The following is a 25,145-nucleotide window of genomic DNA, read 5'->3' on the forward strand; positions in this document are numbered from 1 at the left end:
ATTCTCAACTGGAAATACACACGTTGGATACAATTGGGGGTGGTAAGGTTTTCCCACAAACCTCTGGTTATGCCTAAATTGCTCATTGAATGATTATTTCCCCCTAATAAAATACAAAGACTCATTTATGGGGCAATATATTCCATTATTAACTACTGGTATCCCCAGTGAGAATGCATTTACCAGATCTCTTTTACAGGATGGTGAGTAGCTGCTTACAATATGAATCCAACTGAATGCAAGTTCTCATATGAAGGAGGGGTGATCTCCGTGAGTGATCTCCACCAATCTACCTCATGGGAATCTTGAGAAAGCATGAAGTATTGGAGTGCAGGGAGGCATAAAACTGATGGCAGTTGCTAAAGTTGGCAATGATAAACGCCAAAGAGGAAGTAGGCTTCTTCAGCATTTATTCACAAAGCAACTTGACTCACATGGGTCTGTTTCTTCCAGGATGTTGCTTGGGCAAGCTATATATATCGAGAACTCAGGAATATGAGCAGGAGAGTTAGGGAACGGGCTGAAAACCTAGTGAGAGAAGGTGATTTCAGGAGGAGAACAGCAGACATTGTTGAAAGGAGAGGTCACTAAGGATGCTCTGAGACAAATTCTGGAAAGACTGAGTGCTGGCGGGAAAGGCATGGAGATTGCTCAGGCTGGCAAAGAGCAATTAACACGCTTAATACTTTCTGGGCTCTCTCCATGACCCAAGCACCCTGACAAGACTAAATCAGCTTTATACTCAGTTTCCAGGAAGATTTTCCTGTACCATTTCAGGAAACCCTCTGCTTAGCAAGGCATTTACTAGCTCAGAAATGCTTTGATTGACTTACATACAGGAAACACAAAGACATACCTTTGCATTTTAAACTTTTTATACCCAGTTTGAGATATTTAAATAGCAAAGAACTGAACTAATCCTTTGAAATGATTTCACTTCTGTTAAAATACAATCAGAGATAAGCATAAAACACTAGTTGACAGATCCTACTCGGCTATGAAAGTGGAGCATTTCAGTACCTTGGGAAAAAGCAAAGAAAGAAGCAGCTGGGGAAAAAGTCTACAATAATATAATAATATACAGATTTGAGACAAACAAGAGCCATTTACTAAAGCGATAATATTGACAATATGCATATGAAACCAAACACGTGATTAAAGTTTATCTGTTGACATCTTTATAAATATGATTTCTAATTCTACAATTCAAATGACAAGCACTATATTAATATTGCTTGTATCTATCATTCAGGTTCCAGCACTAGCTTCTTAGGACACTTCTCTCTTCAGGTTGAATTGCTCTTGACTTGGCGCAAGGCAGTGATGAGAAATCATAGAGCAATAACAACATTCATCCCGCTAGGATTGACAGATTACCTAAAACTATAAGTTCTACAAGTATTTTTGTTTCTCACCTACATGTTAAGTGTGGCTGGGAACCTCATTATCACCTTCACACTTTTGGATTTCCATCTTAAAACGCCCATGTCTTTTTCCTCCAAAATTTCTCTTCCTTAGGAATCTCATTCACTACTGTCTGTATTCCCAGATTCCTATATATTATGATGTCTGATGATAATAACGTTACCTATAATGTTTGTGCCTCCCAATTATTTCTTATTGTCCTCTTTAGAGCTACAGATTTTTTCTTCTCATTGCAAACATGTCCTAGGATCTCTACGTGGCAGTTTTTAAACCCCTGCACTACACAACCATCATGAACAACAGGGTCTGCACTGCTCTTGTTGTCTGTTGTTGGTTTGCTTTCCTGTTAATCATCCTCCCACTTCTTGGCCTGGGCCTCCAGCTGCAATTCTGTGACTCTAATGTGACTGAGCATTTTGGCTGTGATGCACCCTCGAATTTACAGATAACCTGCTCAGACAGTGTTATAGAAAAAATTGGAGCAGTGCTGTGCTAATATTGATTGTCACTGTACTGAGTGTGGCTCTCTCCTACACAAACATCATCAAGGCCTTTCTAAAATTCTTTTCTGTCTAACAAGAGAAAAAGGCTTTTTCTACCTGTTCTCACATTGTTGTGGTTTCCATCACCTATGGCAGCTGCATCTTCATCTACATCAAATCTTCAGGGAAAGAAGGAGTGGCCGTTAATAAGGTCATGTTCTTGCTCACTACTTCAGTTGCTCCTTTGCTTTACCCATTTTTTTGTCCCCTTTGAAACAAACAAGGGATAGAAGCCTTCAAAGGTCCAATAAAATGGATTGCATTTCTCACAAAGAAGCAAGATGCTATTGATGTTGGAGGTTAAGTTAAATTTAAATCCGAATAACTCATGAAAAACTTTCACGAATTTGCCAAATATATGATTTCTTCCTATTCTGTACACTCCTTGAGTTAACCTTCCTTCAAGAACACATTTGTCTTATAGTCAGAAAACCAAAATCAAATCATTTAGTTCTCCTTTTTGCTTATTTTACATAAAAAGTTTCCTTCAATTAATTCACGCACCTGAGACTAGATTCACAAAATATCTAATGTCAACAATAGAAATGAAAATAAATGAAATTACATCTCTAGCCATATGGTCTTCTCATTATGTGTATTCTAAATTCCACAAACCATTTCTTACTTATTGGGAATACTTTAATATCTAGACTTTAAAAATTCAACAGTAATTAGAAGTAGTGTACTGTAGCTTTAAAAGTTATCAAAACAAAATTACGCACTCTAGAGCTCTCAATATTAAAAGTCGAAGGGAGTAACACCAACAGCATGGTGACATAGATCATTCCTGACTCAGTCTGTCTCACATGAAGCCCAAATATCAACTCTCTATAGACTAGAAACCGTTGTGAAAATCCCAGGACCTGGGATTGTGGCTGAAGAACCCCCCCAGACCACAGAGACCCTGAATGACAGCATTAGAAGGGTAGAAGAGTAATTAGACTTTGAACACATTGCTCCTCCAATATGCTGGCATAGCACTGCACCAAGAGGGTCCCCCTGGGAGACTTCAGTGGGAAAAAGAGAGTCCCAGGTTGACATTAAGCTTCACCAACATTGCAGAATGCTTCCTGGAAGCCCAAATGAGTCTCATCTCATGAGGATTACTATGGGAATCTGTGGGACTAGATCATCAGGGATGTACCAGCCATGGAGGCCCTTTTACAGCCATTCCTTATAGCAGCCATGGCACACATTCTGTGACTCACCAGCAAGGAAGCAAATTCATAGCCCTGCCCAATGACTGAGTATAGCCTTTAGTCTTGCTCCATTGGGAAGCCTGGTTGCAGAAGCTTGACAGCCATGGAATATGTCCTACAACCATGCTGAGGCAGGCACCCGAGTCAGCAGCCTTGCCCAAATATTAAGTATAACCTCTGGCCCAGATAACCAGGGAGACTGAATAGAGACCCTGGGTAGCCTCAGAGCTCAACCTACAGTACTTCCCAGCCATAGAGATGAGCCCACAACCCACTCAGCAGCAGAGCATAGCCTTTGGTCTTGCTTTATTACTGAACACAGCCTGCAGACACGCCCTGGCAGAGAGCATAGCCAGTGACCTCTTCTAGTCACAGAGCACAATCTTTAGCCCCACCAAACTGTATGGCACAGCTGGAAGCCCTTTCCAACCAGAGAGCTCAGTCAATCCCCTCCCCAAACAGCAGAGCAGAGCCAATAACTTACCCAATGGGGAATCCAAGCCTGTAACTCTGCCCAAATTCAAGCACAGCATATGGCCCTACTCAATCACAGAGCACAACCTGAGTCTCCAGCTTGCAGCAAAACCCTGCCTTGGGCTCAGTCTATACATGGAGTCCAGCCAGCAGCATCAACCAGTTGGGGAGAACAGCCTGAAGTCCCACCTGTCTGGGAGCATTTACTGAGCCAAACCCACAGCTCTGCCAATCATGGAGTATAACCAGCAGCACTGCCCTGTCAAGGAACATAACCTGCAACATTGCTCACCATAGGCGATTATAGAACCCGACTAGTGGCCCCACCTGACTTTGAAGTACAGCCAGCAACCCCAACCAACAGGGAGTCCACCCAGTGGTGTCACCTGACCATGCAGCGAAGCCAGCAGACCCACCAAACCACAGAACCCAATTAGAGACATAACCCCACCCCCATCCTCAGAGCATAAGCTGTGGTCTCACCCACTAGAGGGCCTCAAAGCAAGCCCTGCATGCACACACCATGACCAGCTGACCTGTCCACAGGCCCATGGTGGGCTGACTGTTGAAAGCCTTTCCCTACCAAACTGAACCAGTAAAGGATGGAAGATGAGACATCTTTCTCAAATGAGAAGCTACCAATGCAAGGATACAAGGATCACAGAGAATCAGGGAAACATGACATTACCACAGGAAACTGAAAACTCGCCAATAATTGACCTTAAAGAAATAGAGATCTATGACCTTAAAGACAAATAACTCAGAATAATTCTTGTAATGAATTTCAGTGAACTACAAAAACACACAGATGACTTATAAAATTAGGAAAATAAGTGACATCAGCAACACGGTGGAGTGAGCTGTTCCCTTTATCTCTCTGCCTTTGAACTACAACTAAATAGACAATCATTGACCAATGGAGGAAACTCACACAGCACAACAGGATGCCTGAGAGACCCATGCAGCTATATATCTGAAGGTGGATGGATGGGCCCTCTAGGAAGTGGTGGAGTTAGGTGATCACTCCCTTGCCCTTCCCAGGCAGCCCTGTGGGCACATGTGAATGATTTCCTGGCCAGCACGAGCATCCATAGTACTGCTTCATCCTGAAAGCAAGAACGTGCCTTGGGGTGACTGTAGGAAGAGGCAGCAACAGCCCTTATCCCATTTGAGACCACTTTCCCAGTGGTGGGAGAGCCTACCATGCCACTCTCACCCCAAAGAGTGGCCCAGGCTTGGTCCCCACAAAGAAGCCCAGCTCACCAAGCATAGCAGCTGGTGTGACCACAAGAAGAGATGCACATGTTGGTGCAAATGCATGCCTGGCCAACACGAGCACCCATAGTACTGCTGCATCCCAAAAGTGACAATACATCTTGGCGTGACCATAGGAAGAGGCAGTGGCAGAACTTAGCCCAGTTGTGATCACTTTCCCTGTGATGGGAGTGCCCAACATGCCACTGTGACCCCAAGAAGTGGCCCAGTCTCAGACCATGTGAGGAAGCCCCATCCACCAAGCACAGCAGCCAAAGCAACAAGAAGAAGAAGGAGCAGCAGATCTACATATGTGGCCTAACACTTTCCTGGCTGGCACAAGTGCCCATAGTATGCCAACAACTCCCAGCAGATGGATGGGATCAGAAACATAGCTCCCGCTTCCCCCTAGTGATAACACGTGGAATCTGATACCTAATACTATGATAAATACACTGACAAAAATTAGTTCATCAAACACCATAAGAAACCACAACAACACCTCAGACCAGAAGGAAAAACACAATTCTCCAGAAAACAACCCTGAAGGCACAGAAATTTACATTCTAACTGGCAGAGAATTCAAAATAGCTGTCATAAGGAAATTCAGTGAGGTACAAAAAAACTCAGACAGACACTTCAATGAGTTCAAGAATAACCTTAATGAGAAGAAAGAATACTTCACCAAAGAGATTGAAACTATTTCTTAAAAAAAAGCAGAAATTCTGGATATGAAGAACACAATTAATGAAATAAAAAATAATTTAGAGTCCTTAAAAATAGAGATGATTTTATGGAGGAAAGAATTCATGATTTAGAGGACAGAAATATAGAAATGCTACAGGGGTAGGAGGAGAAAGAACTAAGATGTTTTTAAAAAGCTGAAGGAATTCCTTGAGAAATATCCAATTCAATTAGGAAAATCAACATAAAGATTATAAGTACTCCAGAGGGAGAAGAGTGAGAGAAAGGAGCAGAAAGCTTGTTCAAAGAAAAAATAGCTGAGAACTTCCAAACCTGGAGAAGTAACAAGATTCATAAATACATGAAGCTAATAGAATTCTCAATTATTTCGATGATAAAATATCTTCTCCAAGGCATATAATAGTAAAAATGGCAAAAGTGAATGACTAAGAAAAAATCTTGAGGACAGAAAGACAGAAGAAAATAACTTACAACACATGAAGAAAAACATTTTTTGCAAAAGTCAATTACCATATAGAACTAAGCTTCCCACTTATGACCAGAGCCCAAATGTGATCCTTACCTCTCAGTGCACAATTCAATACTAATTTGGTATTTATCATTCCTGGTAATTTTTAATATTTGTATTTAAAAATATTTTTATTATGAAACTTTCTCATTTGTGTATTTTACCCACAATTATGATATTATAAATATTGAGAAGAAATTTGCTTGTATCACACAATGAGACAATTGAAGTTTGTCAGGAATCAAATTAATTTTTATATACAGAGTATAAAAAATATTCTATGGAAGTCATCCACATAACCAGAGGGCAAAAGAAAGCAATAAAATCTAAACAATGACAAGCAAGTAGTGGGTAAAAAGAAAGTAAAAACTACATCAGTAGTAACAAGTTCAAAAATATAAAAAATAAGAAACTGTTATATTTCTGATCTATATTTTATTATATTATCATCTACTAAAAATCAGAGAATGTCAAAATTTACTTGGGAACAAAAAGGAAAAAAAAAAAAGAAAAAACCACAGAGCCCACCTGTGCATAGTTTATAATGTTGAAAATATAACCAAATTAAATATTAAATGTATGAATAATGGGATAGGAAAAACTGTACTAGTAAATGTTCAGAGAGGTACAAGCATCTATCTTAACGTTAATACGATGGCTAACAGCAAGCAAACAACAAAGTAACAGAGGCATTTCATGTTAATGAAAGAAATGATTCCACAGGCAGATAAGTAAACAACAGAGACAATCTGGAAGCATAACAAATTTGGAAGACTTACTACAAATCTCAAGAGTTATTATAAAGCTACAGTAATTAAGATGCTGTGGTATTGGTACAATAAAAATTAAACAGTGAAATTGGCCAGTGAAATAGAATAGAAATTTCTGTAACAGATCTAGACTTATTTGATCCCCCGAATTACAGCAAATTTACAGCTGTAAGGGGAAGGATAGATTCAATAAATAGTGCCACGTCAATTGTATATTCCTCTGGGAAGAATGAAATGCAATGTAACCGCTACATTATACCTTAGTGGAAGTTAACCCAAGTGGCTGTACTGATCTATTCTCCCACTGGCAGGTTAGGAATCACGTTGGCAAACAATTGCTAGTTTTGCCTGTTTTAGCCAGGCTGGTACTCATTGATCAAGGAATGAATAAGGAGTTCTGGCAGTTACTAATGTGTCCATCCTGATTTTTAGACGCTCAAGGTGCAGAGAAATGATTACTAGGAGGGACTGTGGATCTATTGCATCTACTGCAAGATGATTAGACAGGATTCAACCAGCTGGCCTCCAAACACTCAAATTCTAACAGCATTTGTGTCCTGTGTTGTCAGAGTCAGTTCCAAGAGAAAGTGAAAGGTCAGTTTCAACAAACCTCACAAGACTTTGAGAGTCCCTTTTTCCCAAGTCTATGGTTACTCTGATAAGTGACCACACTTCTCTTTGAGGAAGAACTGAAAAACTTTTCTCAAAATTTGCTGTGGCATTGCAGGGTCCTTCCATAAGAAGACATGGCTTCTCCTTCAATGCTGGGTTTGACAGTTGAAAACTGGCTCACATGTGGAAACTGAGCAAGGGACTATGAATTTTCATTGTGATGGCTTCCCTCAGCCTTCTTTTTGAGACTTCTTGATTGTTTAGATCAAATAAAATCCTTTTTTGCTGCCCATTTCAGTCCTACTCTATTAGAGGTTGTGAAAGTCTTCTGTGGGTCAGTGACTCTGGATTTCCATTCCCAGGTAAATGAAAATCGGGAAAATGGTGTCCACCTTGTCATCAACAATTAAGTGTTACTGCCTGGCTTTTCATACTCGGAATCTTTCCACTGAGAGATTGCAGGCTCCCCTACCAAAACCATTGGTCTACAAACAACAGCCACCACTAAGCTCCCAATGACGCTGGTGTTGCCTCTACTAGAACATTGCCTATTTGTTTTGTGAAGGGAATTTCCTTTGAGCTCTCACAGCTAGAGAGTTCTCTGGTTTCAGGCCATAAAGCCAGTCTAGTATTCCTAACGCTTTGAGACTTTTCCAACCTTTATAAACGCCGTGTAAAGCTCTTCCAGATTCTCTACCTCATTGACTGTGGGCTCCAAAGTGTCCAGGCTTTAAGGACTCAGACTAGCAGTATATTAGGACTGGCTTCAGGTGTTTTCTTAAATACTGAGTCACTTACGAGTATCCCTATATCGATAATATCGCCCTTATTCAGCATTTTATTTAACCCTCACTCAAGTCTTGACACCTCACGATCCATTCTTATATGTGTTATCTTGATTCCTGCAGTGCCTATTAGCCATTTTGGTGAATGATTATTTTCCTTCTACAGAAGGGTAAGTATTTCCTTAGGAAGGGCATGTTGAGAGTTGATCCTAGGTGTTGTTATAGAAACCAGGATTTGAGGTGAGGACAGATGTTAAGGAAAAAAAGTATCATCTTCCAGCGCATTTGCCTCACATGAGGACTTTTTGTATATTCCCCAAGCAGGAGGAGGCTGTGATGGTCTAGCAAGGAGGAGTGGACCACTCCTTCAAGTCGGAGAGAGTAGTGGAGTCTAAGGGTGCAAGATTCTTAAGAACAGTCATTCAGATGTTTCCATCCTACTGTGGAAACTCTGGTGACGAGGGTACAATGCATGCCTCAGAGTTCTTCCACTTGTGGGTCAAGGGAGGAGGGATATTTTTACACCAATTCATCATAGTCTTTGGATCCGTGCTCCTCTTGAGGGGTTTTGATTTTAGGCACTTCTGGCCTCCCTCACAGATGGGCAAAATAGCCCTTGGTGGTCGGAAAACAAGACTTTAACCCTAGGTGGCTTCTGGTAGTTGGAAGTCAGGAAGTCATGTGGGTGTACATCACAGCAGGAAGAGTAAGAAGATACGAACAGGATACTGCAGCATCCCCTGTGGGTGTCACTTAACTGTAAGTGTTCTAACAGTGTATATGTACATGGGCATTTAGGAGCGAGACATTTAGTGCAAGCTACAGAGAAACTCTGGCCAGGAATTCCACTGGCTTTTATTTTATAGTATTTGCACATTAATTTGAGTAAGAATGAAACTGCCTCCTAAGAGAGTTTATCTCAGAGAAATTCCTAGAAACTTTTCCAGAAACTGTTGACTTATACTTCCTTCTTAAAAACATATGTAAATATTAGAATATATATACATATACAAGTACATATTCTATATTTATATTGCATCTATCTATAGTCTTTATTTTATAAATATTTATATATTTATTGCATAAACCTTATCTGAGAAGATGGAATGAATTTGAGAGTTTAAGCAATTAAAATCCTCAAGTCTTTGTCTTTTTTTTTAATAATTTCCTAGTCCCTTTCTCTGTAGATAATGAAGTATTTCCACATTTTCTTAATGAATTTTTATTATACAAGTTGAGGGCTGCTTCCTCAATGTATTGACGTATTCGTCGAAAAGAGGTATGGAGAACCCTTCTCCTAAACCTTCTAAAAGTTTGGAGAAAAGCATGACTTGTGTATGTAGAGCAGCTGAGTGACATACCTCGGGCTTCAATGAAGTCTCAACTGGTTCCCCAGTTTCCTTTCCTTGTTTTCTTAAAAAATTAAGTTAAAATTAATGTCTACCTACAAAGTCATTGTGGATATAAAATAAGATAATCAATTTAGACTGCTTAGTCCAAGGAAAGGCACAGAATAAATATACAAAATATATTAGCTATTAGCATTAGGATATTTTTTGCTCTTTTGGACAGTTTAAAAAGAATTAGGAGAACAAGTAAATGGGTCTCTGGAAGTTAAAAACGCAAGAGTTCTAGAAACATGTTTATAGACCTAACTGTTGTCAGAGCTGAGCATCTGGGCCCACCAGGCTACAGTTCCTGCAACTGCAGGATGGACCCACCTCCTACAGCACACTCAGAGATGCTTCTGGGCCCTCTTTGGTCCATGGTAGGTCAGAGGGTACCTGCAAGCTTTTAGAAAACTTAAGGATAAATTAATAGCAACAGAGTAAATTGTTGATTATAAAAAGTGCCACTTCACACCATTAGGGAACCCAGAGGTCTGTCAAATTATTGATTTCCATAAAGGTAGCCAGTCAAGGAAATGTGTGGAGTTTTGGCAAAGGAACCAAAGTTAGGGGGAATTTTGAGTCAAGAGAATTTTGGAGCAAATATATCAAAGTAGATAGAAGAAATGATAATAAAAATATTGGTGTATTGGCTATTAGAGAGAATTCTTCCTCTATTAAAAGAAGCTATCTGAGAACATGCCAAATTTCTTCCCCCCCGCCTGTCCTGTCTACCTGATTGCAACGTCTTGCTATGGGAATCAGCATGGTCCTGATATTCATAATTCCTTCACTATAATTGTTCATGGTTAATTGAATTTTCCGTACCCTTTCAAATAATGTTGGCGCTATACTGTTAGGCCCATCTCCATTCCAATCTCTATTCGTTAATATGTCATGATAATCTAGAAAAAAATTTTTAATCGTGTTGTGCTTATAGCACATAGTCAAACAAAATTACTGCTGTTTTAACAATGCAAATTTTATATTAATATGATGTATTACATTGACTGCGGCTTTCATATATTTTGTTGGTTTGATTTTCTTAATTTCTTCATGAGTACATCAAGTTTCCCTCGATTTGCTGTCACTTGCTTGCTTCCTTAAACTACAATTTGGATTTGAAGATTTACTACTAGCTTCAGGTTTTTGGATGCTTTTTGCATTACCAATAATCACACTGATTCCTTAAACTCAATTACCATTTTTGTCTTTTTCTTTATAACTTCTTATGTCTTTTGAGAAGAGCTTTTATCACTTTCACTTAGGAAACTTACTTGTGATTTTAATAATTTCAGTATTATAGATTAATTCTGCATGATCTATACTTGATTTTCATGATTGTTGTTTTGGTTGTCTTTCATTTAAATTTTGCCTCGTGATTCCTAATAATGGTGTTGATTTATTTTTACACTTTAGGTCGACATTTCTTCTGCGATACATGCTACATGCAGGCAGGATTATTGTTGGTTTTGTTCTGCATTTCATTGAAATTATTTACCATGAATGAGGCACTCAATGAATGTATATTTAATGAATCAAGGAATTATTTGAGAAGCTATGGATAGAACAAAGTGAACACTATTATTTATTTGATTGATTGAAAATCTACATTATTAATATCCACATTTTGTTGTTCAAAAATTTTATTTGGTTTGCACCTTTTTGAGGCTGGATATGGTGTTACATTTTTGTCCTTTATAGAAAACTATGAATATAACATCAATAAAAGAGGTTTATTTTCTACAAGTGACCTTATTAAGTAAGGGAAGTGCTGGATACAAGAATGATTCTGAGAAATTTAACTTGAAAGGACTTCAGATTAGGAGGGAAAAATTATTTTAGGAGCTTAATGATATATGCTTTGGGGAGGCCAATCTCTTAAGAAAACTTGAATCATCACCTTTAGTGTTCCTTTACTTCTTGGAAGATAACATAATTCTTTTGATTGACACATTGAAGGCTTGTTTTACTTGCTTGTTTCTCAAGGTGTAAATGAAGGGGTTCAACACAGGAGCGATGGAAGTAGTGAGGACTGCCACACCCTTATTAATAGCTGCTGATTCCTTTGCTGAAGGTTTGACATAAATGAAGATACAGCTGCCGTAGGTGATAGAAACCACAATCATGTGAGAAGAACAGGTAGAAAAGGCTTTTTTCCTTTGCTGAGCAGAAGGGAATCTTATGATAGTCTTGATTATGCATATGTAGGAGAGAACTACACAAAGAAGGGTTGTGATGAAGGTCAACACAGCACAGACTATAACCATCTGCTCAACGACCCACGTGTCTGAGCATGAAATCTCCAGGAAGGGAGATACATCACATAGAAAGCCATCAATGACACTAGAGTCACAGAATTCCAGATTTTGGCTCAAGCTAAATGGTGGGAGTATGATTAACAAGCCAGCCATCCAACAGCAAAGGATGAATGTTTTGCAGACTGTGCTGCTCATGATGGTGGTGTAATGAAGGGGTTGGCAGATGGCAATGTAGCGGTCATAGGACATGGTGGCCAGGAGAAAAAATTCAGTCACTCCAAAAAGATCAGCAAAAAATGCTTGAATGGCACAAGCACAGTAGGTAATAGTCTTGTCACCTGTTGATAGGTTATATAAGTATCTAGGAACACACGTCGATGTGAATAAGATCTCTAAGCAGGAAAAATTTTGTAGGAAAAAGTACATTGGTGTTTTAAGGTTAGAATCCACTAATGTGAGTGAGACAATAGTTAGGTTCCCAGTTACACTCAATAAGTACGTAAAAAATAAAAATATTAAAAGCAGACCCTGAAGTTGTGGATCATCTGTTAGTCCCAGGAGAATGAATGTTGTTGCTGTATGGTTTCTCATATATGGACTCTGATTTTTTCCAACATTCATGAAAAATCAGTTATTTTATTAGAATATAGCGATGGCAAAGTTCAGTAGTGATAAACATTGACAAGCAAAGTCACGCAGATAGCTGGTTCACTTGAAATTTATTCTTTAATTTGGTGATTAATATTGTTATCATACTGGAGGACTTAGTTTTTAAATATCCTTTCTGTAGGTTTTGAAGAGAAATTTCTTATAGATCAAACTTAACTGTGCCACGATCCAATAATTTATAGATTCTATATCTCAATTATATTTTTCAAGTTTAAGTTTTTGTCTATATTCTGGCTTGGTTTTATTAACACTGCATTGTTACGTCATCAATATTAAATTTTTCTTTTACTGCCATGAATTCTTCTCTATTTTCAAGCTGAAATCTTAAGTTCATCACCAGTCTCCTATAGTTGCTTGTAGCTTGGTCCTTGATAAAACACAATTATATAACAGATAATTTGGTCTTGCTATAGAGGCTCTCCAAAATCCATTAACCAATTATAATTTTATGTTGAACCCCAACAACAAAATAATGTTTGTGACATTGTGTGTAATGTGTATATTAACTTTGGGGGGTATGTCCATCAAGTCCCCTGATTTCACATGGAATCTTTATGTGATAATCCTTCTGTCCGTATATGTAGTAGTGATCTCTTTTCTGAAGTTCAGTTATATACAGCCACTCACATCTCATCTTGAACACATGCAAAGTTGATTTCACGGACTCTGTATTCCCATCCTCTTCTCCCCATGTGTTTCCTCTAATAAGGCTAATTGGTTACAGAAATTCAGCTCACACAAGATACCACGTGTTGTATAATAACTTCATTGGAAGCAGTTTTCTGGAATAATCCCACATCGAACCCTTTCCCCTTTTTCTACTCTATCTTTCTTTAAAATTTCTTGAATTCATTTTGAGGATACTGATTTCTCTTTGATTTTCAGCCTAAGCATTATTTCTTTCGGGAAGTTGTTTCAAACTCGGTAGCTGTCTTGGATCCCCCAACCCCTATTTCTGCACCATTGCCAAACAAAGCATATTTCCATCATGGTACTTACCCTGACAACATAAATTTGTTGAGGTTAGGAAATATGTTCTTTTACTGGGATAATGAGGGAGACTAACACATCCAAAGCACGTAGTCAATGCCTAACAGTGGTTATTGGTTGGATGTCAACGTCAGTATTTTTCTTGACACATAAAAAGCTTTCATCTTTCCTATTTTCACTTCTTCTTAATATTGTTCTATCACTGAACTTACTCTATAAAAACTTTCTATGCCCATGGTTTTCATATTTTGTGTTTTATTTACTGTTTTTTTTTTGCAATAAAGTGGAGTGAAGGCTACTGAGTTAAGTCACGCCATAAAACTGCTAATATTCATTACCAAAGAAACAACTGGCTTCTTCTCCTTGTCTTATCTCCTGTGTAAATGAACATTTTAATCTCAATTTTGTTTCCTTGGTCAACTCTACAATACAAATTTTGAGTCAATAGCTCCTGTATCATTTTTTTTCTGTTATCACAAGTTAATTACAATAGCAATCAAATACTTTCAGTGTCTTTAGGGCTTGCTATTTTTCCTACATCAATGAATGAAAATAAATTTTCTTGGGAGACTCCAATTACATAGTTGCAAGAATGGATTTGATGTATTGATTAAAATATCCTCTTCTTACGGGTGGATACAGGGTCAACTCCAACCACGCGTCCAGTTCTCACATGTATGCAACTATCTCAGGGAAATTTCGTTAACTAGGCTTTTGGTTTTCTTTCGAGCTGTAACTCTGAAAGGTAGTAGGATCACACAGGGGATAACCTCAATGAATCATATTAAGATGTAGTGAAGATCCACCTCAGCAACTCACCTCCTTTGAATCTCATTATTTTCAGCTCACAGACACCAAATGCTTCACCATGGGATTAAAGCCAACTCTGCACACTTTGGAAATATTAGAGGCTCTAGAAACATAATTATCTTACTGCAATTACAAATAACATTATTCCATGAAAAAACATCTATAGAGTAGTAAGTCAAGTTTTGGAAAAATAATTGACTCTGAAGTGTGACTAACTGATGTCTTTTATTTTATCTTTCTAACGTTTCACATTTATAATGCATGTGGGGATCGCTAATATAATGATATAACTTAAGGTCCTCTTTAGTTTGAAGGTGTAGCACATGATGCTACTGCATGACAATCAGTAATATGACATTTTGATGACTTCTCTTAATTACTAGCAGTAATGATTATGACGCATCCAACGGTAATGTTCTTGTGCTTTGAAAAGTTACTCGTTGCTTCTGTTCACTGTGAAACCAAAAAAATTGTTAAGGATACAAAACTGAAAACAAATGTGAGTCTGAGACTTCTATGTGAACTTACGGACAGTATTGTAAACACATTCACACACAGCCCTTGGAATTCATGGCGTTTTCTATCTCCAGTGTCATGCAAAAGCATACCTTCAGTGGCTTTTCTGTCATTATATGTGTAGGAAGATTTTCTTCAGTATTTTCCAGTATTGTTCATTAGTGGAGTGAAAAACTTTTCAAGTGAGTAATGCTAGGAACAATGTCTTTGGGAGGAAAAGCTAATGTTTGAAATTCTCTGGACTGAGAGGTTGTTACAATACCAATTTAACATTTGTAATCTGTAATTAAGTTGAAAGATTTGAAGATATCTTATAACATAGGTTCAAAAGTTACTAACAGATCTTCCGTGTATTGAAATGTGAATAAAATCCCTAACAGTAACCAGTGATGACAGCATCTTCAGAAAGAGGAGTAAGCATCAATGACATCTGACATAGGTAGCCAGAGCAAAATTTTAAAGTTTAACAATTATTTTCATACGTTCTAAGACAGTTGGAAATTGTAACACCTCCCATTTATTCTGTGTCTGTTTTTATTGTATGGATAATTTAGAAACTAGAAAAGTTCTGTCTGATATGTAAAAAGAGGAAAAGAATGTAGAATATTATAATAGAGACAGCAAATAATTTGGAACGTATGCTTTTAGATTTTCCTCCTACAAGTATACCTATATATTATAAATAATACAGAAATATAAACATTAAATACAAATCTTGTACAACGGAATATATAATTTGTCATATGCCGTTTACCTTAAAATATCTCATAGATCTATTTGCACAATCCACTTGATAGCTTAGTCATAACACAGAAACCGAGGAACAGAAGGATACCTGGGTCCTTCTCCCTGTCTTAGGCAAACATATCATCTTCCTCTTATTGTTGCTATTTATACCTCTTCAATTCAGCTTTCAGTAAGATATGAATATGAGCCTAAGGACTTTATGTACTGAGTTTGTGCCAATAGCTCGTCCATAATTCTTTCTCAGTAATTACCAGTTAACCACATTATAATCTCAAATATTTTTAATCTTAAATCGGTGTCTATAAATTCTGAGATTAGTTAAAATCAATAAATGGAAAAGAATTTATCCCTGGAGGCCCTGACAAGATTGGAATGAGAATAGCTTTTCTTTCTTTAAAGTCTTTCCTTCTTTTAGAATGGGGAGCAGGATAAGCTGCCAGATGTGTCTAGTCCCCAGTAAAACCCCAGAGTAAACAGTCACCATCTAAAGAAGGAATACTGTTCTGGGACTTTCTGGGAACCTATGACATTCCTAGTGATTGTAGGCACACATGGGGAATAGCTAAGTAGATCAAATTAGGACGTACCGAAGGATTATCTCTACAGCCCACCTAGCCTCCTGTCAATCCCTTTTCTTCATCTTACAAGCACTTAGTGCAGAATGTGCAAACACTGCCCTGGCCACATGGAGCAGAATCCCTTCTTCTAAAATACTGGTCTTTTTTTCCAATCCTTAATCCTCTCCTCTTGTGCAAAGCACTGAGACACAAAGTTTGAGAAAATTATTGAAAGGGAATTGTAATTGACATTTCTGTTTTCTCTATATGTCTTCCAAGAATTTTTTTTTTTAGTTTTAAGAGTATAGAGGCCATTCATTATATCATTAACTTTAGTTAATGTGTCATGTTTGGAGGTAGTTTTTCATTCTGAAGCAGAGGGTGAGTTCATGTCAGGCAACACTCAGGTAATCGTCTAGATAACTCTCATTGTACACTATCTTGGCTAAGCTATGTATTCAAAGGTCATGCTTCCTACAGAAAATACAAGTATGATATAAACAATTATTTTTACAATTTTTTAAATAGCTATATGCATCGCTGATTTTGGTAAATGCAAGTCAAATTTGTTCCTCTAAAGAAATCCTGATCTAATCTCTCAAAAAGTGAAATCATAAATGTATACTTACTCCTCTGTGAGTCAATTAATAGCATCCACTGGAAGTTTAAGAATAACTTTCCCTCAGAGTTCTAGGAAGAGTGTCCCTTGTTAGCCAAGGCATGTGTTTGGACTCCTGGACACTCTTGCTTATGGACCAGCACTCCCCTACAGGCTCTGGGCTCTGAGATTGTCATCTCCAACACATCGCCAAGACTTTCTCATCAAGGAATTCCTGTCATTTTAAAACCCTAATATTGAAAGTGATATAATATTTAAAGGTTTTTGGAATACCTGGAGCTCTCTCTGCTTGTAAAGGGGTTGATATTCTGATTCCTATGGGCAGAGTAAGAAGATTTACATTAACAAGATTAACAGCTGCTTTATTTGACAAAGCTAAAATGAAATGAATAAACAAAAGGGACTTCGGTGACCCAATTTAAAAAGTCTCTAATGAATCTTCTGTGTAACGAACTTGGCAGAATTCCTGAAAAACGTAGCAGTGAGGACAGTGGCCTCAGAGAAAGGAAGTTGCAACCATAACATCCAATACAGGCAGTCATACAGCATTAAAAATCAGATGGTAGAGGACATGTCTGTCTTTCCAGCATTTGTTCCACACCTCCTGTGGCTGATATAAGTTCACCAGGACCCAGCTTTCTTCCTTATGTTTTAATTAAAGGAAGTAAAAAATTGACACAATCATAAGAAAATAAACGAATAATCACTTATCTAGAGATAAGTACTTTTACTATGTCTATACCTAATCTTTCCAACTTTTCATTTGCACAAATATCAACATTTTACATATATATTTAACATTATATAAATATTTCTTACATAATTTTTATAACTTGCTTTGTCACAAAAAGCAATTAACGTGAAACTATTTTCAAATCACTAGTGGTTGGGAGTCATCATTTTGATAACTGCAATATGTCATATTTCAGGATTCCACGAGTTTTTCATGCCACTGCTAACTCTTGAAAATTTGTCTGCAATTGTTTGTTATTATCAAATAGATGAATGCTTATAAATAAGTTGTATGGTTGCACAAACTAACTTTTAGAAATTTAATTTTTTCAGCAAATCATCCTTCTACAAATATTTTTGCAAACAGTAGTTTTAGAATGTTAGAAATAAAGTGTATTCACCTTTCAAGGCTTTTATATAATATAATAGAAATTCCTTCCAAAAGGCCATATTGATTTGTATACCCAATTTTAGTTTATCAGAGTGCTCCTGTGTCAACACTCGGCTAAACATTGTGTATTATTATAATTTTCAAGTTTTCAAGAAACGCCTCTATTCTCATATATGTTGAAAATATTTTCTTTATCATTATTATTGGTCTTTAAATTTACATTATTTTAAAAATTATGGTATCTCCTATTAACCCTTGAAGAATTGTCCTTGTAATCTTAAGCTATCTTATAATTAGTACATTTAAAAAGAAATCTTCTATTATATTTTTCAAATTATTTACATCCCCTCCAACAGAAAAAAGTTTGCTTCTACTCTTAGTTTGCTAAGAATTTTATTGAAAATAAATTTTAAATGTTATCAAATATTCCATATTCATTGGGATAATCAAATACATTTTCTGTTTTAATAGTTTTATTTTATTTTTAATTTTTGTTTTATTTTAGTATTTATTATTATTAATAAAAATAAATTACATATTTTCTTTTAAATGTAATCCAAATATATTCTTAGAGCAAATTCTTTTTTTTGTTCTTTTTTGTGATGAGTATACTAATATAAGATCTACTGTCTTAGCAACCTTTAAGTATCCAATACAATATTGTTAACTGTTAACTATAGTTACTATGCTGTACCCTGGATCTCTAGAACTTATTCATCTTGTGTAGAGACTTTGTACTCTTTGGCTAAAGCCTCCAGTCCCTCCCTTACATCTCTGGTAACTACCGTTCTACTCTCTGCTTCTGTAAGTTTGACTATTTTAGATATATCATACAATTGGCATCATGCTGTAGCTGTCCTTCAGTATCTAGCTTATTTCACTTTGCATATAGCCCTCTAGCTTTATCCGTCTTGTTACGGATGTCAGGATTTCCTTCTTTTTTAAGACTAATATTCCATCATATATAAACATGTCACATTTAATTTATCCATTTGCCTGTCAATGGACATTTAGCTGGTTTCCATATCTTGGCTGTTGTGAATAATGCTGCAATGAACGGGAGAGTGCAGATATCTATTTGAGATTCTGATTTCAATTCTTTTGCATATATACTCAGAGTAGGATTGCTGGATTGTATGATAGTTCTATTGTTAATTTTTGAAGAAGCTCAATGTGTTTTTCAGAGTGGCTGCACCAATTGACATTCCCACCAACAGTGTACAATGGTTCCAATTTCTCCACATCTTCACCAACACTTGTTATCTTTTGTCTTTTGGATAATAGCCATCTTAACAGATGTGAGGTGATATTCTATTGTGGTTTTGATTTGTATTTCATAATGATTAGTGATGTTGAGCACATTTTCATACACCTGTTGGGCATTTGTATCTCTTCTTTGGAGAAATATCTATTCAGTTCCTTTGCCCATTTTTAATTGGGTTATTTGTCTTTTTTGCTATTGAGTTGTAGGACTTCTTTATATATTCTTTATGTATTAATACCTTATCAGATATATGATTTGCAAGTATTTTCTCCCCTTCCATAGGTTGTGCTTTTTATTCTATTGATTGTTTCCTTTGCTGTGAAGAAGCTTTTTAGTTTGATTTAGTCCCATTTTCCTATTTTTGGTTTTGTTGTCTGTGTTTTTGGTGTCATAACCAAGAAATCATTGCCAAGAAATGTCCTATTTTCCTAAGTTTTCTTATAAGTTCCAGGTTTTTGAGTAGATTTTCATATATAGTGTAAAATAAATATCCAAAATCATTCTATTGCACCTGGATATTTCAGTTTTCCCAGTATCATTTATTAGAAAACCATCCTTTCCCCATATGTAGTTTTGGCACACTTGTCAAAGATTGGTTGACCTTATATGTGTGAGTACATTTCTGGGCTCTCTATTCTGTTCCATTGGTTTATATGTCTGTTTTTATGCTAGTCCCATTCAACTGTGATTACTGCAGCCTTGGCAAAGTGCTTGGAAATCAGGAAGTGTGATATCTCCAGCTGTGTCATTCTTTCTTAAGATTGCTTTGGCTATTGGGGGTCTTTGCGGTTCCATATGAATTTTAGGATTGTTTTTTATATTTCTCTAAAAAGTGCCACTGAGATTTTGATAGGCATTACATTGAATTGATAGAGTTTTTGGGGTAGTATGGACATTTTAACAGTACTAAGTCTTGTAGTCCACAAATATGAGACGTCTTTCCATTTATTGATGTCTGCTTTAATTTCCTTCATCAGTGTTGTATAGTTTTCAGTATACAAGTCTTTCATCTCCTTGGTTAAATTTATTTCTAAGTATTTTATTCTTTTTTGTAGAAGACTTTAAGGAGAATTGGTATTAATTCCTCTTCGAATGTTTGCTTGAAGTCACTCATGAAGCCGTCTGTCCTATGCTTTCCTGTGTTGGAAAGTCTTGGATTACTGAGTCAATCTCTTCTTCTGTTTAGCCTTACTATGCTTCTTGATTCTGTCTTGATGGGTTACATATTTCTGGGAATTTATCCGTTTCCTTTAGGTTGTCCAATTTGTTGGTGTATAATTGCTCATCATAGTCTTTCATAATACTTTACATTTCTGTTGGCATCATTTGTAATGTCTCCTCTTTCTTTTATAATTTTATTAACTTGTAACTTCTCTCTTTTTTTCTTGGTTGACTAGCTAAGGGTTTGTGTGCTTTGTTTATCTTTTTTAAAAATATCATCTCTTAGCTTCATCTTTTTTTTCTCTTCTCTATTTCACTTATTTCTTCTCTAATCTTGATTATTTACTGCCTTCTGCTAACTTTGGGCTTAATTTGTTCTTCTTTTTCTAGTTCTTTGATATGATATGAACTGATTGCTTATTTAAGATTTTCTCTTTTAATGGAGGCGTTTATCACTATAAAATTCCTACTTGGTGCTTCTTTTGCTGCATCACCATAAGCATTGGGATGTCTTATTTTCAGTTTTGTTTGTCTTGAGATATTTTTTAATTTTCTATTTGATTTCTTCTTTGACCCAATGGTTGTCAGGAGTGTGTTGTTAATTCCCCTATTTATGAGTTTTTCCATTTTCTTTTTGTTATTGATTTCTACTTTTATTCTTATTTTGTCAGAAAAGATACTTGGAATGATTCAATCTTGTTAAATTCTTAAGACTTGTTGTGTGACCTATCATGTCATCCGCCTGGAGAATGTTCAATGTGCACTTGAAAAGAATGTGAACTTTGCTACTTGGGTGGATGTTCTGTGTGTGTCTGTAAGATACATTTGTTCTACAGTGTTGCTCAAGTTCACTGTTTCCTTACTGATTTTCTGTCTGGATATGCTGTCATTGTTAAAAGAAGGGTATTTGAAATCTCCTTCTATTATTGCATTGCTGTATATTTCTCCTTTGATTCTGTTATTGTTTGCTTTATATATTTAGGTGTTCTATAGTTGGGTGTATATATATTTATAATTGTTATATGTTCCTGTTGAATTGACCCTTTATCATTAAAAAGTGACCTTCTTTATGTCTTGTGACAGTTTTCAACTTAATGTTTCTCTTGGCACTGTGCTGTGCCTTGTTGGGTGGTGTGATGTGGGTAAAGTGAACTGTTCCTCTTACCCTTTCAATGCATCTTTTTTTGTTTCTCTGCATCACCAAGATGCTGTAACCTCTCACCTGAAATCAAGCTGTTAATGGTCTTTCCATCTGTAGGTGATTGTTAAATCTGTGTATGGAGATGAGGGCTGGTACCTCCCATTCACCATTTTTCTAATGTCCATGTCTGTAACTTTGCTTTTCTCAGTAATAATTAATGATGATATATTATCATTTTCATATATTACTGGATTCAATTTGCTAATTTACTAATATTTTAACTAGGATCATTGTGTCTATCATCATGAGAAAGATTGGCCAGTATCTTTCTTTTAATGTCTTCACCAAGTTTTTATATAAAGATTATTCAGTGTCCTGCCTGGTGGCACAGAGGTTAAATTTGCACATTCTACTTCAGTGGCCCAGGGTGTGGATCTATGTGCCGCTTGGCAAGCCATGCTATGGTAGGCGTCCCACATATAAAGTAGAGGAAGATGAGCACGGATGTTAGCTCAGGGCCAGTCTTCCTTAGCAAAAAGAGGAGGATTGGTAGAGGATGTTATCTCAGGGCTAATCTTCCTCAAAAAACAAAAAAAATATTATTCTGGGCCTAGAAAATGAGTGTGTTTTGCTCTTTTTTCCATTCTTTGGACAGCTTGTATAAGATTGATAATATTTGGAGCAATCTGTTTGGAATGCCATTTGGGCTTGGCATTTGCATTACGGAAATATTTTTCTGGTATTGAAGGAAACCAAAAAGAGACGATGTAGTAGTGCAGATATAGAAACATAGGGAACCATTAATACTCCTTTGCCTGAAGGGAAAAGATGAGGAAGCAGTTACTAGAAGATAGAGAAAGAGACTCCAGTTGTAGGAGAGCTGTATTACATGAGTCTGGCTTTTGCTAGAAGGATGCAGGCAACCACAGGCAACTCCAAGAGGAATAAACAAACAAAATATGTACCCAACCTCACTCTCTTTCTAAACTCTAATCTCTTATTAGACATTTCCTTTAGTTACACTTTCTTTGAAGCCAGAGGTCAAAGGAACCTATTTATGAAATCCATAAGGAAAGTCTCCTGAGGCATAGAAAAAAATGGAAAATGGTTGAAAGTGGATCTGGATAAGCATAGAGAAAATATCCAAAATATTCTGGAGGGTCAGATCATTTGCCTGTTTGAGTACTGTTGCATGTTTAGCCAACCTCAATCATTAAGACTTTTTGGCAGGATGATAGGGCTCAGTTCCACCCAACTGTCCAGACCCTAAAATATATGTACACCTGAGGTAGTGGTGCTGGGTCTTCATTTTTTTTTAGATTCTGAATCCAACTTCTCTATGGTAGAGTAGTGTCAATTTGTTCTAAACACATCTCTAATAAATTAGGCACTAATTTTTGTTTTGTTGTGTGTTATATTTATTTTCCATCATTAAAAAATTTGTAGTATTATCTAGTCTTGGTTAAACTGGATAGAAGCTAAAGCAATTAATTATTTAATTATTAATAATAATAATAATTAATTAATTATTTCCTATGAACATATGTTTTCTGATAAAAGATGTTATTTCAATAGAGGTATATATATAAGAAGAATAAGAATTAACTGAAATTTGGGCTTTAAGATGTTTTGGGGGAGTTAACTTGAATTACAGCACAGATGAGGAAAATAAAATGATTCTGTAACAAAGAATTAAGTTTAGGAATCTCTGATCTTTTGAAAACTTGATTTCTAGATTTCAACATTCTCTTACTTCTTTGAGGGTAATGCAATTCTTTTGAATGAGTCATTGAAGGCTTGTCTCACTTGTTTGTTTCTTAAAGTGTAAATGAATGGGTTCAACATGGGAGCAATGGATGTCATTAGCACTGTCACACTCTTATTGATAGTCACTGATTCCTTTGCTGATGGTTTGACATAGATGAAGATACAGCTTCCATAGGTGATGGAAACCACAATCATGTGAGAAGAACAGGTGGAAAAGGCCCTTTTCCTTTGCTGGGACAAGGGGAATCTTAGAATGGTTTTGACAATGTACATGTAAGACATGACAACACACAGAAGGGTAGTGATGAAAGCCAATACAGCACAGACTATCACCATCTGCTCTAAAAGCCATGTATCTGAGCATGAAATCTTCAAGATAGGAGATGAATCACAGAAAAAATAATCAATTACATTAGAATCACAGAATTCTAGATTTACTATCATGATAAGTGGTGGCAGTATGATCAACACACCAGCTGTCCAGCAGCAGAGGACAAGACTTCTACAGACTCTGTTGTTCATGATTGTTACATAATGCAGAGGTTTGCAGATGGCCACATAGCGGTCATAAGACATGACAGCCAACAGAAGAAATTCTGTCACTCCAAATACATCAATAAAAAACACTTGAATAACACAGATATTATAAGTAATTGACCTGTCACCTGTTGCTATGTTGTATAAATATCTAGGAATACAAGCAGATGTAAATGCAATTTCTAATAAGGAAAAATTCTGTAGGAAAAAGTACATGGGTGTTTTAAGATGAGAGTCCATTAAAGTAAGAGATATGATGGTCAAATTCCCAGTTATACTCAAAATGTAAGTCAGAAATAGAAACACAAAAATTAGAACTTGAAGCTGAGGGTCATCTGCAAGTCCAAGGAGAATGAAGGATGTTATTGTGTGGTTTCTCATCTTTGATCTCCAGTTTTTTTTAGTATTTTCAAGAAAAATTCAGATACATTTCAAATGCATAGAGTAATATCAGAGGTAAGTAGTGTGATATCCTCTCTTGTTAGGGTGTAGAGACTCACTCTCTGTTGCTCTCACCTCTGCATCAAAAATGAACCAGATTAGTAACAAAATCATAGTCTGAAAAATTCTTTCAGAGATCTGAGGATCCAAAGAAACCTAAATGAAATAAACCACATAAAGTAATACATTCTTCACAAGAGAGAAATGATTCTCAACTACTCTCATCTATAGCAGAGAGGATGAAGGTGGAAGGATTTGCCACAGTTAAGACTATAAAGAAACTAGCCAAAATGTTAATGAACTTTTAGTGGCTGCATAAGGGCTTTTGTGACAGATTGGAATTCCAAGGTTCCCCAGCCAGTGAATTTTCGCTTGCAATTCTTTCCCACAAGTCCGCCCCAGGTACTCAAGGTAGTATATCAAAGCTTTGGAGAAGGAACAAATATGGTCCCAAATACAAGTCAAGTGTCCTCTGAATAAATTTCAATATTTCAAACAGAGAAGGATGAGGCATGGGGCAGAAAGCCGAGAGAAACCTTTCCCAAGCATTCTAAATCTACACAGGATGCAGGATAGACAATCTCCAAAGATGGGAAAGTCCAGTAGGGCAGAGAAAACCTCCGAGGATCCAGAAAGCTGGGAGTGGACTGAAAAGCAAAGAAAATTCACCAGACAATGGAATGACATCCTTATAATCCTGAAAGGAACGACAACAAAAAACTCCTTTATTCAGCAAATATGTCTATTGGATATCAAGGCAAAATAAGATGTTTTTATACAGAAAAAACTGAGATAAATTATTTCCAGTAGAGCTACACTTAAAAGAATGCTAAAAAGTTCTTAATGCTGAAAATATATGATGCTAGATGGAACCCAGGTA

The 25,145-nt window shown here is 36.6% G+C and overlaps 2 protein-coding genes and 1 pseudogene across 2 annotated transcripts; 1 reads left to right on the forward strand and 2 right to left on the reverse strand.

Annotated features, from left to right (window-relative positions):
* Nucleotides 1,324-2,247, forward strand: OR6C346CP (olfactory receptor family 6 subfamily C member 346C, pseudogene; annotated as a pseudogene).
* On the reverse strand, nucleotides 11,579-12,514 carry LOC111772283 (olfactory receptor 6C2). Its single transcript, XM_001489428.2, has one exon. It carries the CDS (start codon nucleotides 12,512-12,514, stop codon nucleotides 11,579-11,581), a length of 936 nt encoding a protein of 311 aa, XP_001489478.2.
* Nucleotides 12,515-23,269: 10,755 nt separating this feature from the next.
* OR6C202 (olfactory receptor family 6 subfamily C member 202) lies at nucleotides 23,270-24,205 on the reverse strand. The gene has a single exon (NM_001390928.1). It carries the CDS (start codon nucleotides 24,203-24,205, stop codon nucleotides 23,270-23,272), a length of 936 nt encoding a protein of 311 aa, NP_001377857.1.
* Between the last annotated feature and the right edge of the window lie 940 nt (nucleotides 24,206-25,145).

Source organism: Equus caballus, chromosome 6 (genome assembly GCF_041296265.1).
Source record: "Equus caballus isolate H_3958 breed thoroughbred chromosome 6, TB-T2T, whole genome shotgun sequence".
In the NCBI taxonomy this organism is placed as follows: domain Eukaryota; kingdom Metazoa; phylum Chordata; class Mammalia; order Perissodactyla; family Equidae; genus Equus; species Equus caballus.

Coding starts and splice junctions, on each gene's coding strand:
- LOC111772283 (XM_001489428.2), bottom strand. CDS start 12,514: ATGAGAAACCATACAGCAACAACATTCATTCTCCTGGGACTAACAGAT.
- OR6C202 (NM_001390928.1), bottom strand. CDS start 24,205: ATGAGAAACCACACAATAACATCCTTCATTCTCCTTGGACTTGCAGAT.